Here is a 12,777-nt window from a genome sequence, read left to right on the forward strand (position 1 = left end):
ACCCCACGGGTCTGGCGGTATCCGGACCTCCTGCCCGCAGTGAAAGGCTTCTGGGGAGCAAGGAGGTCCCTATCTCCAGGGTTCCCCTCGCTGGGCCTCCATTCACAGGCCTGGGGGTGTGGTCTGCACTTCCCCAACCCGTGGTGGGGACCACCTGAGCAGCAGGGGAGTCTCTGGCTCCTCCAGGCCCCCGACACCCCCTCAGCCTGGGGTCCAGCCCACCTAGCAGGGAAGAGTGTGCCCCGACTCCCCCAGGAGGTGCTCCAGTGCCACCCCGGCCCTCGGCAGGCTTCTGTCCCCGCCAGGCCTGGATGTGGGATAGAGCCAGGTGGGCCGAGAGGGGTTCTACAAACACCCCCGCACACACATCAAAGCTGAGGAAGCCTCCCCCATCACACTCCCAGCCACTGCTTCCTGTCAGGGGCCTGATGGTGACATGACGGGGTGACGGTGGCGGGGAGGCACACAATGCAGAGTGCTCCCTGGCGGGGGAGGGGGGAGGGTTCCCGGGGAGGCACAGGGTGCTGCTCTCCGCTCATCCTCCTGTCCCACCCCAGCCACACACAAGACACCAGACTGGCCGCAGGAGGGCCGACTCAAAAGTGAATGTTTATTCTAAACTGTGGGGTCCCATCCTGTCCCGCAGGGAGGACCCCTCGTGGGGCTAAGGAGGGGACGTAACCGAATGAACAGACACAGAGCCAGAAGGAGGAGGAGAGAGAGAGAGAGAAGTTTATTCACAGCAGTTACAATACTTATACCTCTTGGTGGGAGGGGGGTGGTATGCATGCTTAGACCCCCATAGGAACAGTAGTAGAATGTTGATCAGGCATGGCCTTTGGCTAGTGAGACAAATGGTGAAATGATAAGATCACAGGAATCCCAAGCAGCCTCCGGTTGACTAGACGATAAGAGCCGGACTCTGTAAGATGGCTCCCTACATCTCCCCCTGTTTTGTTTTAAATTAAATGTGGTCAGGGGAGGCATTGTCCGGTATCCCTTGTGACACAAAAACTCCATTTTTGCAGGGAGAGGAGGGAAGGGATGATCAGGTCTATGCAGGGGGCTCCTCACAGGCCCTATCAGTCCCCTGGTCTTGGAGCAACCTCTATGCTATACCGGAATACCTCACAGGGAGCCGGGCCCGGGTATCAGCCCTCCCTTGCAGTGCTTTGCCTGGCAACCTGAACCACAAGAATAAATCCCTGGGAGCCCGGCATCCTCAAGGTAGAGAACTAGGGGGGGATGAGGTTTGAATCTGAACGGAGATATAAGCGTCCTGCAAATCAAGCCAATGGTAGTGAACCTATATAGGCTCGACTTTAATACCAAATAAAGCTGAAGTCTTCATAGCAAGGGAGAAAAGGACTCACAGATAAACAAAGGAATGGGAGTGACTCGGGAGCACTTTGATGGATGTGACTGATAAACCTAAGCTCCTAGTGGCAAGGGGGAAAGGACAAACCAATGATATCCAACATCTCCCGCTTTTCTGTTTACAAAATTACAAAAATTTGAAATAGAAAGAGGAACAATTCCAAACACAATACAGTCTTATAAATTGTAGTAAAATTTCAGTCCGACCCTTGGCCAGAGCAGTGCTTGTAGTAGTAAAGCGTCCAATTGTCCTGCACTGTCCAAGGGTGAGGCAAGTCACCAATGATGAGAGTCATTCAGTCCCATTCTGAAGAAATGAAGTGTCTGGATCAGAATTGAAAAGTTGTTTCTGCAGCAGCAGCAGTAGTGGTCACAGCAATGAGTCCTAGAGGAGCAGCTATAGGAGTCTGATGAATTTCATGAAATACTGGATCAGGCAGGGAGCACTGGAACAGGAGCATCACAACTTCTGTCAGGAGTCCTTCAGCAGAGGGATGCAGCCATTCTCTGGTCAGGTTCACTAGCAGTCATATCTGTGCAACCTAGCTTATGTTTGGAAAAAATACTTTTTAAAGTTATTAGAGGCTTCGACCATTGGGGTTTGGTACATCTCCACGCCTGTGGATAAAGAGACAGAGGAAAAGCTCCAATACAAATGGATATCCTAGAGAGAAATGAGAAGGTGTTCCTGTTAAAAGTCATTCCTTCCTCCTTTGGAAACTGAGGCACCTGTGAATTCCAAGGAAAGGGTAAAAGTAAAGAATTATTAATCCAAAATATGGGGTCCTGGCGTTTTCCATTCTACAACCTGTAAAAGAAGGATACAAGGAATGCTCTTAATGTGGCCTTGTGATATGATAGAGGAGCTAGAGGCCTTTGCTGTAGGCCTTCTGATGCAAACTCCTCCTCTGGTTTCCTTGTGGCTTCCAGCTGAAATCAGCTTGGTGATGGCTTGTGGCTGGAATTTGGAGGGTTATAAAACTGCAGAGTTCTGAAAGTTAAAGCAGGCAGATGAATTCGGCTCCTGATGGAATGCAAAACGGGACCCAAAGTTTCTTGGTGGGGTTGTCTGTTGAAAAAAAAAAAAAAAACATAGCCTTTTCCTGGAGTGAGGAGTCTCCCTGCTATCCAATTTGTCAATTTTAATCCACATAGGAGAATTAGTAGTTTCCTGAGTCTGTGCATTTTCCTGAAAATGCCTTTCAGCTGCTGCATATGGCTCTCCTTAAGGTAAATTTAAAAGGTTTAAAGTGAACAGTGTCAAGGACAAGGAGTCAAACGGGGCATACCTCCTTTTTTTTTTTTTTTTTTTAAAAACTGTGCTCAAGTCATAGATCCAGTCAGACCAGAATGAGATCAGATAAGAGTAATAAAGGAAAAGGAAAAAAAAATTCAGAGCACTTTTGTAAAACAGCTTGTAGCTGCTGAAGCAATTTTTGAACTATAGTGTTTGATGCATTTAGAGACATAGTCATAATACCAGGGAAGAAACCAACAGCATAAACTGAGTTTGAGATGATATTAGCCAGCCCTGGCACATGGGCAATGAAAAAACCAATGTGGCAAGTTACAGCCTTCATTGGAAGCTCTTTTCTGGTATCCAAAATAACCTGCTTCATAACCATGCACACACACAAGCAGTAGTATCCTAGTGACAATGCCTTCTGTCCCTCACCAGACTCAGCATCTGTAGTGGCTGAGTGGGTGAGCACCCAGGAATGAGGCATCTCTGTGCCTCCTGGGTCAATAAGCAATTGCTGAGTGGGAGAATAACCACGTACCCACTGGCCCTGAAGCCGTTTTCCTAGAGGTGGCATCTCATGAACTAGACGTAGAAGTTCACTTCCCCAAAAATAAAACTGTACCAGCCTGAATTTTTGAATAATCTTCTTTGGAAATAGCATATCACCACAGGTTCTGATAAAAAACTTGAGATTCAGTTGTCCAGACTGAGTTCCTGACTGATGGTCTTTGGAATTAAGACTAGAAACTAGACAAGGCTTTCTCCACCTCTGACCTGACTGAGGCCTCTCAGGGTAGCTGAGCCCTTTTATACAAAGTTCTGCTTGGTTTGCCAGTGCAAATTCACCAATAGACACAACTCTTTGATTCCAAATTTCCTTACTTTTATCCTGGCTCAAAACCTGATGCCCATTAGGTACAGAACTCAGCTCTGCATATCCCATACGCGGGATAGCTTCCTGTTCCCTGCACTCAGCTGCTTGTCGCTGAGATTCTAGATGCACTCCATGAGTGGAGTCAGAGATTGGCGACGCCTTTACCTTCACTGTTAGGAAATCCTCCAGACAACCATGAAAACCTGATGTGCTGCTTGCAAGGTTCACTTGAGCAAGCTCCCTTTCTACCTGGGGGCTCAAATCTTGTCCCTTTACACCAGAATTTAATATGTCGGGACTCTGAGTGGGGCAAATGGTAACTGTATCAGGACAGGGAATATCCAACACATTGCTCCCTGCAGTGGCTGGTTGTAGTGAATCTATTGACTGGAGCTCTGAAGCTCCACACTGGGGAGAAGGGCTGCAGCTGGGAACATCCCCTGGTTTTGCGGGGCCTGGGGCTGGCCCCGAATCAAGTTTCCCGGCTTGGCCTTCTGGCGGCACTCTGATGCCCAGTGGAAGCCCTGTTTGCACTCAGGGCAAAGAGTTTTAGGCCTGGGCTGTGATTTTTTATTGGGACAGTTTTTTAAAAAATGTCCAGGCTGCTGACAGCCAAAGCACAGCCTGTCCTGGCTGTTCACTGGTTGAATGGCAAACTGTTTGAAGGCCGCCCCTATAGCAAGCCCTATTTTTTGGGCGGTGGGATCGACATCGGAGCATAGCCGGATGTATTCTGAAAGGGTCTTCCCACGCTTATGGGGGCGAAGTGCGGCCTGGCAGGTGGGGTTAGCATTCTCATAGGCCAGGTGGCGGATCAGCTCATTATCTGTCTCTTCGCTTCCCATAAGTTTTTCAGCTGCCTCTGTGAGGCGCCCAATGAAATCACTATAGGGCTCACTAGCTCCCTGATGAACCTTGGCTAGGGATGTTACGACTGACCCTTTAGAGGGAAGTCTCCTCCAGGCCCGGAGGGCAGCGGTTTGTATCTGAGCAAGTAGCCCTGGGGGAAATTGAGCCTGCACCTCGTTAGAATCAAATGGTTCTTGACCCTGAAATTTAGCAAAGACCCAGGATGAGGAAGAGCCTCCTGCCGAGACATTGCTGCGCGCCATATCTTGGCATTGATCAGAATAATCTGCTTTCCACAAGAGATAGTCTCCTCTACTGAGGACAGCCTTAGCGACTGAGAACCAGTCGTTTGGCGTGAGCCATCCCTCACTAAGGGAGTCCAAAAGGCCAAGCGTAAAGGGAGCAGTAGGGCCGCAAGAAGAAACAGCAGCCTTTAAATCTTTCAGGTCCCCAAATTTTAATCTACTATAGCTTTGGCGGGTTGGTGCCTGAGGAATTACGTCCTTAGGGGGATTTTCCTCTCCAGTGTGTGCCCCTTCTTCAGGCAGATCGGCCTCCTCCGCTTCTCTATCTGAGGAATCATCATCGGGTGGAGCCGTGGCGGAGGTGGGGTAATTGGGGGCCCGAGAATGGGACCTGGTAACTGGAAAAGCAGCCACGGGTTTTAACGCTGAAGTGTGGCGGGGTGAAGGAGAGACCGAGCTTTTCTTACTAGGTCCTTGAGAGGGGGCAGAAGGCTGCTGGGCACTTACTAGTTCTTTATCCAGCTGCCTTATTTGAGTCAAAAGGTGGACATATTCCTGCTTCTGTTGGAGGACTGCGCGTAAGGCAGCAGTGTCCCGGGTGAGCTGGCGGACTGCCTCACTGGTATTATGTGGGGAATTAAAAAAGGCAGTGGCATGGGACAGGTAAGGGGGTGGCTGTTTTTCCAACGAGGGCCAAGGGGCTGAGGGCTGATTCCTCGCTACCTCATCTTCCTGGATAGCCCCGTCCTCTGGGGGTAAGGATTCGGGTTCGGGAGGAGAAGGATCAGGAATATCAAAAATCACAGGATAAAGTTTTGGAGGTGCCTCCGCTCGGGAGGGCTCAGGTAGGGGGGCAGAATGGTCAGAGTATACATTAGTAGAATTTGAGGAGTCAGCCTTCTGCATGGAGGGGACCTCATCCCCACAAACTAAGGGAGCCTTGAAATTCTTATACTTTTTCCTTAGAAAGGTCTTGGATTCAGAAACCAGGTGCTGATTCTCCGGCTGTCTTTTTTGCGGCTTAAGAGTCTCATTTATTAAGTTCCAATAAAAAAAAGCGGAAGTAGGGACTTTCTCAGGACCAAACCGTTTATAATAATCTTCCATACAATCACCTACTCTGGCCCATTTATTTTTACTAATAGTCCCCTCCTGAGGGAACCCGGGGCAAATATCTTTTATAAAGAGAAAAAATTGCACTAGGTCTTTTTTCCTTACTTTTACTCCACGGTCTTTAAGGGAGTCTTTCAGGCTATTGATAAAGAGCTCCTGTTTAGAAGGTTTTTGTCCCATAATTCTAGGGAGTAAAAGGGCGGAATTGGAAAAGGCACCGTTCAAAAATGGAAATAGCAGCTAGGATAAAGATAGCTAGAATAAAGATGCAACAAACGGGGAATTCCCAAGGGTGAACACAGGTGAAGGAAACAGAGGATAAGCAGACAATAAAGCAAGAAGAGAAAAGAAAGGGTCACTGGTAGGCTGTTTCTGCCAACTCGACAGAAATGAAAACACAGGACAAAGGGGTTCAAGCCTTCCGCCAGTAACTGCTTCACTGGTAGGCTGTTTCTGCCAACTCGACAGAAATGAAAACACAGGACAAAGGGATTCGACCTTCCACCAGTGACTGTCTACACTGGGAGGTAGTTTCTGCCAACTCGACAGAAATGAAAACACAGGACAAAGGGATTCGACCTCCCACCAGTGACTGTCTACACTGGGAGGTAGTTTCTGCCAACTCGACCGAAATGAAAACACAAAAGACACAAGAACAAACCACTCAAATGCATGTCTGGCCGGTGAGGAACTTAGCCATAGTGGATCAGCCTGAGAGGTGACTTGCGGCCGGTGTCTAAACTAGCACCACCCTAGACCATATGTTCCTCGTGGAATCCCAGACAGCCCACTCGGACTCCGTAACCTTAAAGGGATCTTAAGGATGCCAAGTCGTGGAGCCACAGACTCAGTACAAGGACGAGGACGTCCAAGACTGCACAATCACTCACACATACACACAAGACAAGGGAATTCAAGCCTTTCCGCCAGTGACCGTCTCGTCCTCAACACGAGACTGTATTCAAGCCCGGTCCCATACCAGGGTGTGCGCCAAGAGAGAGGCGACCCTCAGAGACACTCACTTTTCCGTGAATTCGTCGGCCGACGTGAACTTGACCGGGCGTTCGGTGGTCCCCTCGTGCCCCACGCTGGGCGCCAGATGTGGGGTCCCATCCTGTCCCGCAGGGAGGACCCCTCGTGGGGCTAAGGAGGGGACGTAACCGAATGAACAGACACAGAGCCAGAAGGAGGAGGAGAGAGAGAGAGAGAAGTTTATTCACAGCAGTTACAATACTTATACCTCTTGGTGGGAGGGGGGTGGTATGCATGCTTAGACCCCCATAGGAACAGTAGTAGAATGTTGATCAGGCATGGCCTTTGGCTAGTGAGACAAATGGTGAAATGATAAGATCACAGGAATCCCAAGCAGCCTCCGGTTGACTAGACGATAAGAGCCGGACTCTGTAAGATGGCTCCCTACACTAAACGATACCACCGGTGGGGCCCCTGAGCCCCCCTGCGCCAGGCAGGGAGCACCCCCCTCCCCACCAGGGTACCCGCTCTGGACGTGGGCTCCACTCTGCAGGCTTCTGGTCACCTGTCTGTGCTAGGGGGCCCAGGGCCCTCGGGGCGGGCAGGCCCTCGCTTCGCTTCAGTGACCAGGGCCTCTGTGCCCACCTGCCCCCCGACCAGCAGTGACACGGCGCCCTCTACGCGACCGGTGGCTGCCAGGGCCACCACAGCCTGCTCCGTGGGGAAGCCCATGTGCTCCAGCTGCTGCAGTCTGGGGGAGGAGAGCCGGGAGGTCAGGGCTACCTCCAGCCCCTCCCCAGGGGTGCCCCGTGCCGGCCCCTCCCCGGCTCCTTACCGCAGGGAGGAGACAGATGACTTGGGCAGCCAGAACGGGCTCTCGGGCCCCGGGGGTGGCGCTTCCAGCAGGGAGGCCTGGATCCCTTCCTGAAGCATCTGCTCATCCAGGGTGGCCCAGAGTGGACTCCCCGCCCAGGCCAGGCCCTCCGAAGGGTCCCCCCAGGTGGGCTGCACCGGCCGCAGCCCTGGAGGAAACGGGGCTGAGACTCCACTGTGGGGCCGGAAGCTCGGGGAAGGTGGTTCGGGGGACTGAGGCCTGCAGGGGCAGAAGTAGAGGGGGCCTGACCGCCTGCCACGGTCACACATCCCCTGGCCAGGGCCAGTGTCCCCACGGGGGCATCCTCACCTCACTCTGGTGGGATGGGTGACCGGCAGCTCTGCCAGGGTGCCAGGGGTGGGAAGGAGTCGGAGGGGCCAGCAGCCCGCCAGCGTCTTGCACACGACACCCTCCTGCAGCGCCTGCAGCCGCCACTCGGAGAGCTCCAGCCACTGGAAGGCCCCAGCGGCGTCTGGCTGCCCAGGCAGGGCAGCTGGTCAAGGAAAGGCACGGCCAGCTAGAGGCGAGTGGGTCAGCCAGGCCCTGGGCTCCCACAGGGCATCATTCAGAGAGAAAACGGGGCCTGCGTGAGACTCCAGGCCCAAAGCTACCACCCCCACCTCTGAGTGCCCTCAGCCAGTACGAGGATTGGAGCTAGTGCCCGGTCCTACACAAGCCAGGGGCCAGTAGGGCCCAGTTCTCTCCCCAGGCACTGATCATCTTTGCAGCAAGAGCCACTCCAGACCCCTGGGGCAATCCAGCGCCCAGGATGCCCCAGCTTTCCTCTTGCCTTAGCCATGGCACTTCCTGTACCTTCTGCCCACCCCCCTCTTTTTCCCTTCCCCACCTGAATCGCTTATCCCCGTGTTATCTGCCAGGACACCGAGCTCCGGTGGGAAGGGTCCAAGTGAGGTGCCTCCTTGAGCCCCACGGTCCCCTTTAGATTGATTGGCACCACAGGGGCCGGAGCGGTAGTATAGAGGGCAGGGTGCTTGCCTTGCATGTGGCCGACCAGCAGCCTTATGGTCCCCGGAGCACTGCCAGGAGTGATTCCTGAGTGCAGAGCCCTGAGTATCGCCAGCTGTGGCCCCCAAACTCAAACAACTTGATTGGCATCTTCACCTGATAAGCAGACCGCCCACCCCCACCCTACTCTGTCCCACCGGAGCCTGGCAAAGGTGCCCGGGCCAGAGAATTCACCCAGCCAGCAAAGGATACAGGCCAGGCCGGCGACGAGGCCACAGAGGAGCTGCAGGAAGGGTGGCTCCGAGCTGAGCAGCGGCGTGAGGAGCAGCAGCAGCCAGGGCAGCAGGTACGGGGGCAGAGCCCCGTGCGGCCGTCTAGGGCGGGTGCCCTGCCCAGCTAGCATGGCCAGGTGGACAGGCATGTAGCCGCAGCCCCCGGCTGCGCTGGACACCCCCAGGCCCGCCAGCAGCACGGCCAGCAGCCCAGCGGCCAGGGACAGCAGGGCAGAGGCGTGCAGGAAGCGCAGCGTGCCCAGGTGGTGCTCCTGCCGCCAGCCCAGCGTGGGCACGAGCAGCAGGCTCAGGAGCAGTCCCGGGAGAGCCGTGTGACCCAGGGCGTGGGTCAGCAGCCTGTGAACTGGGAAAGAGAAACGCTGGATGTGCCGGGGCCATGCTGGGAGGCCCACCCTGCAGGCCCCCCCCCACCCAGTCATCCTTCCCTAAACTACCCCCTGCCAGAACTGGGTTCACTAGTGCACGGGTCCCCAGCGGTGCTCCCCTGCTCTGTGAAAACAGGAAGCCTGACCCACCACTCAATCTTCCCCAGAACCAACTCTAAAGCACTCATGGGGCCCCACACCCGGTGGGGGGGGGGGCACTGAGACCACCTCCTCCCGGCAGGCAGTGGGGCCTCAATCAGTCACACAGTCACTTCACCTTTGTGCATCAAAGGGATCCCCAATTTAAACGGGAGTTGCTCTTTTGATTGGCTGACAGATGTTCCGGCTGGGCTGGGCTCATTCAAACCCGAGCCTCTCCCTGCACTTCACCGGACTGAAAGACTTCCGCCTCGCAGGCTCCGCCCCCGCTGCTGGCCCCTCCCCCTTATCCTCTGCCCTCCCTTCTTGGCTGTGCGTGCACCGCCCAGCCAACCTTCCCCAGGGCACCGGGTCCATCCCTGCTGAATACCACTCCTGCCTACTGTTCTCCGACGCCCCCCCCCAGCCAGGCGCCTGCCCACACCCAGGCCCAGGTGGCGGACCCACACCTTGCCAGGGGTTCAGCAGCAGCTCTGGAGCTAGGGCGAGGCTAGGGCCAGCTCCCAGCAGCCAGAGGCTACTCATCAGCAGCATCAGGACTGAGGATGCCAGGGGCAGTGCCGGGGACAGCAGGCCTGCGGGGCCTCTGCTGTGCATAGCTTGGCTGGAGAAGTTGTTCAAGGGAGGTCTTGGGGTTGTGTGCTAGGGGTAAAGGGAAAGAAAACACAAGTTATATTGCAGGGTTTTTTTTTTAAATCTCACTTCCTGTTGAAATGTGCTCGACCAACAGCTCCATTTTATTTTTAAATTTTTTGGCTTTGGGGCCACACCCAGCTCAGACTACTTCCAGCTCCATTCTGGGGGTGGGGAGAGAGTCACTCCCAACCCTGCTTAGAGACTGTGGGGGTGCTTGTGGGGGTGCTCAGAGAGAAACTCGCCCTCCTGTATGCAAAGCAGGTGCTCAGTCTGTTAAAATCTCTCCATCTCATCTCCCTGGCTCCTGGGCAGAAGTAGAACCAGGAGGCAGAGACGTGTCCCTGTGCCGGGCAGCTGGGTCAGAGAGTTCACCGGAGCCTTCCTCCTACCTTTGAATAAGCAGCTGAGGGGCTTGGGCTGGTGGGTACCTGGCAAAGTACTGCTGGCTGAGGTCCCCCAGTGCTGGGGACCACTCTCCCACACCTGAAAGTGCTGGGGGCCACCAAAGCTATGCCCAGCGGTGTTTGGGGGGGTCCATGCAGTGCTGGGGATCCAACTGGGGGTGTGTGAGCTCCAGGCACTCCAGCCTTCAGAACTATCTCCCTGACGGCTGGAGAAATTGAACTGGAGTCCTGGATTCCTCACTAGAGTGGTCCAGGCCCACCCCTGGCCCCCCAGTTCTTCATGGAAAATTCAAGGCCATCTCTATCCCTCTCTTCCTTTGGCCTGTAGACTGGTCAGCTTCCTCCCACCTCCCCTCCACTGGCCCAGCCTGAGAATTCCAGATGATCCTGGAGACAAGGTGAGCCAGGGTGCAGGCAGACTGCAGGGATGAGGGGGGCGAGAGGCTGCAGGAAGGGCAGTAGGGCATCCTGTACCCAAACAGTCACAGTGGATGCAGACAAGGCCTTCCTCTAGTCAGAACACACCCCGTCTGGCCCTAACCCTTTCTACAGGAAGCTTCCAGTACCTAGTCCTCTTCTTCCTACTGTGGATTCCTGGGCAAGTTTCCCAATCTTTGAGTCTCTCCTTCCTCCTGTGTAAAACTGGGCTTAAAAACATCCTTTCAGGCCTGGGAAGGAAGCATACTGGGGGAGCACAAGTCTTGTACACATGTGACCTTGAGTTCCATGCGAGGCACAACAAACAAATGAATGATGAATGAAAGCATCCTTTCTCCATGGGGTAATAAGCAAGAGGAATGGGTTCTAGCAGATTTCACGGCTCCTCAAAAAAAGAGCATCTCTGGGGCTGGAGAGATAATACAGCGTGCCTTGCACGCTGGCTGACTCCGGTTAGATCCCTGGCATCACGTACGATCCCCTAGGCATGGCAGGAGTGATCCCTGAACACTTGAGAATAGCCCCCCCATCAAAAAAAAATTTTTTTTTTTTGGTAATGAAAGAGCATCCAAATGACTGTGGGAGGCAGAGGTGGGTAGCTACCAGCTGCCCCAGGAGGCCTTAATATGGAGCCTAGGTAAAATCTCCATTCCCCTCAGCGCTTGTGTCCAGCCTCACTCCTGGCCCTGCTGGAAACACACCCAGACACCTTGCAAACACGCGTCCCACTGAGCTGATTTCATTGGGCAGGACGCAGGATTCCAGAAAGACGAGAGGCCGCCTCATCTGCTTCCTTGCCGATGTCCTAAAATCCACTTGCCGGTTTCTAGCAGGAAAACTACAAAAAGCTCCTCTGCTGCTCTTTCCTTCCGTCTCTCCAAGAGACTGGCTCCTACTCGCCCTCTAAAACCCAGCGTCAACGCCCCCCTCGCGTCACGGCCCTTTTTCCTAGTTTATGAGTACTGGGTACTTCTGGACCTGAAGTTCAGGTGTTTCAGCACCGGGAGGTGCCCAGAGCTGGGGGAAGGGGCATGGTGCTCCCAGCTCCGGGTGTTCATTCAGAGACACAAGCTTGGCTCCAGGTCCCACTGAGCCCTGCAGGTCGTGGCAGGGGCTGGCAGCCTAATGGGTTGGGTCCAGAAAGGTGGACAGGTGGCAGTCTCTGCGAGGCCAACCTCACAACCATCACATCCCTCACCCTCTAGCTAGGGTGAGAGGCTGGTGCGTGGACAAACTCATCCAGGACTGGCACCCTGGGGCCTCAGTCTCCTCTTCTCTATAACGGGGCCGCGCACTAGCAGGCCCTCCTACCCGGCTGGGGAGCCAGGAGGGCAGGAGGAGGACACAAGGACAGGGTTGGGGAAAGACATCCAAGAGGTGGAGAAAGTGGGGCCCCGAGGCGGCGGGGGGTGGATTCAGCTTTGTGACTTTAGGAACAGGCCCCAAATTCGGGGGGTGGGGTGGGGGGGGCTTGTTTCGCCTTCGGAAAAAACCCGGATATCAGGTGGGGGGAGGGGAAGGTGATGACAAGGCCTTCCTCGACCTCGACCGTTACTGAGGGATCTGGGGGGAACGCGGGAGGGGGGAGGGGGTCCTCCAGTCCAGCCGACCCCGATCTCGGGCCCCGTCGCCGCCGGCCCGAGCCCAGGGGCCCAGGGTACTCACTGCGGAGCGCGCCCCCCGCCCCCGAACGGCCGGGCGGGGCCCCGGGGTGGAAGTGGGGACTCTCGCTTCCTGCCGAGGCCCGAGCGCCCCGCATCCATCGTGCACGCCGCCGGGCGCGTGAGCCGGGCCCAGGGGGCCGCCGCGCCCCCCTCCCCCGCCGATTACTCAGCAGTTGTGCGGGGCCCGCGCCCCTTCCCCGCCCCCCCGCGCCGCGCTCCCGCCCGCCTCCGTTCCCCTCCGAGGCGGACTCTTTGGCGACGGTCCCTAGAGCCGGCGGACGTAACCATTCAGCCGCGCCGAGCCC

The 12,777-nt window shown here is 55.2% G+C and overlaps 1 protein-coding gene across 1 annotated transcript; it reads right to left on the reverse strand.

Moving 5' to 3' along the window:
- Nucleotides 1-599: 599 nt before the first annotated feature.
- On the reverse strand, nucleotides 600-12,234 carry RHBDD3 (rhomboid domain containing 3). Its single transcript, XM_004615620.2, has 7 exons — nucleotides 11,510-12,234; nucleotides 9,780-9,972; nucleotides 8,766-9,149; nucleotides 7,857-8,019; nucleotides 7,509-7,766; nucleotides 7,123-7,424; nucleotides 600-615 (listed from the first exon to the last, which is right to left on the reverse strand). Exons 1-6 carry the CDS (start codon nucleotides 11,549-11,551, stop codon nucleotides 7,235-7,237), a joined length of 1,230 nt encoding a protein of 409 aa, XP_004615677.2. The 5' UTR covers nucleotides 11,552-12,234; the 3' UTR covers nucleotides 600-615; nucleotides 7,123-7,234.
- Between the last annotated feature and the right edge of the window lie 543 nt (nucleotides 12,235-12,777).

The sequence above is a fragment of the Sorex araneus genome, chromosome 9 (genome assembly GCF_027595985.1).
Source record: "Sorex araneus isolate mSorAra2 chromosome 9, mSorAra2.pri, whole genome shotgun sequence".
Classification (NCBI taxonomy): domain Eukaryota; kingdom Metazoa; phylum Chordata; class Mammalia; order Eulipotyphla; family Soricidae; genus Sorex; species Sorex araneus.

Coding starts and splice junctions, on each gene's coding strand:
- RHBDD3 (XM_004615620.2), bottom strand. CDS start 11,551: ATGAAATCAGCTCAGTGGGACGCGTGTTTGCAAGGTGTCTGG. Junction 8,020..8,765: donor CCTCGTCGCCGGCCTGGCCT/GTATCCTTTGCT, acceptor CTGGGCAGCCAG/ACGCCGCTGGGGCCTTCCAG. Junction 7,767..7,856: donor ACCCATCCCACCAGAGTGAG/GTGAGGATGCCC, acceptor CTGCCCCTGCAG/GCCTCAGTCCCCCGAACCAC.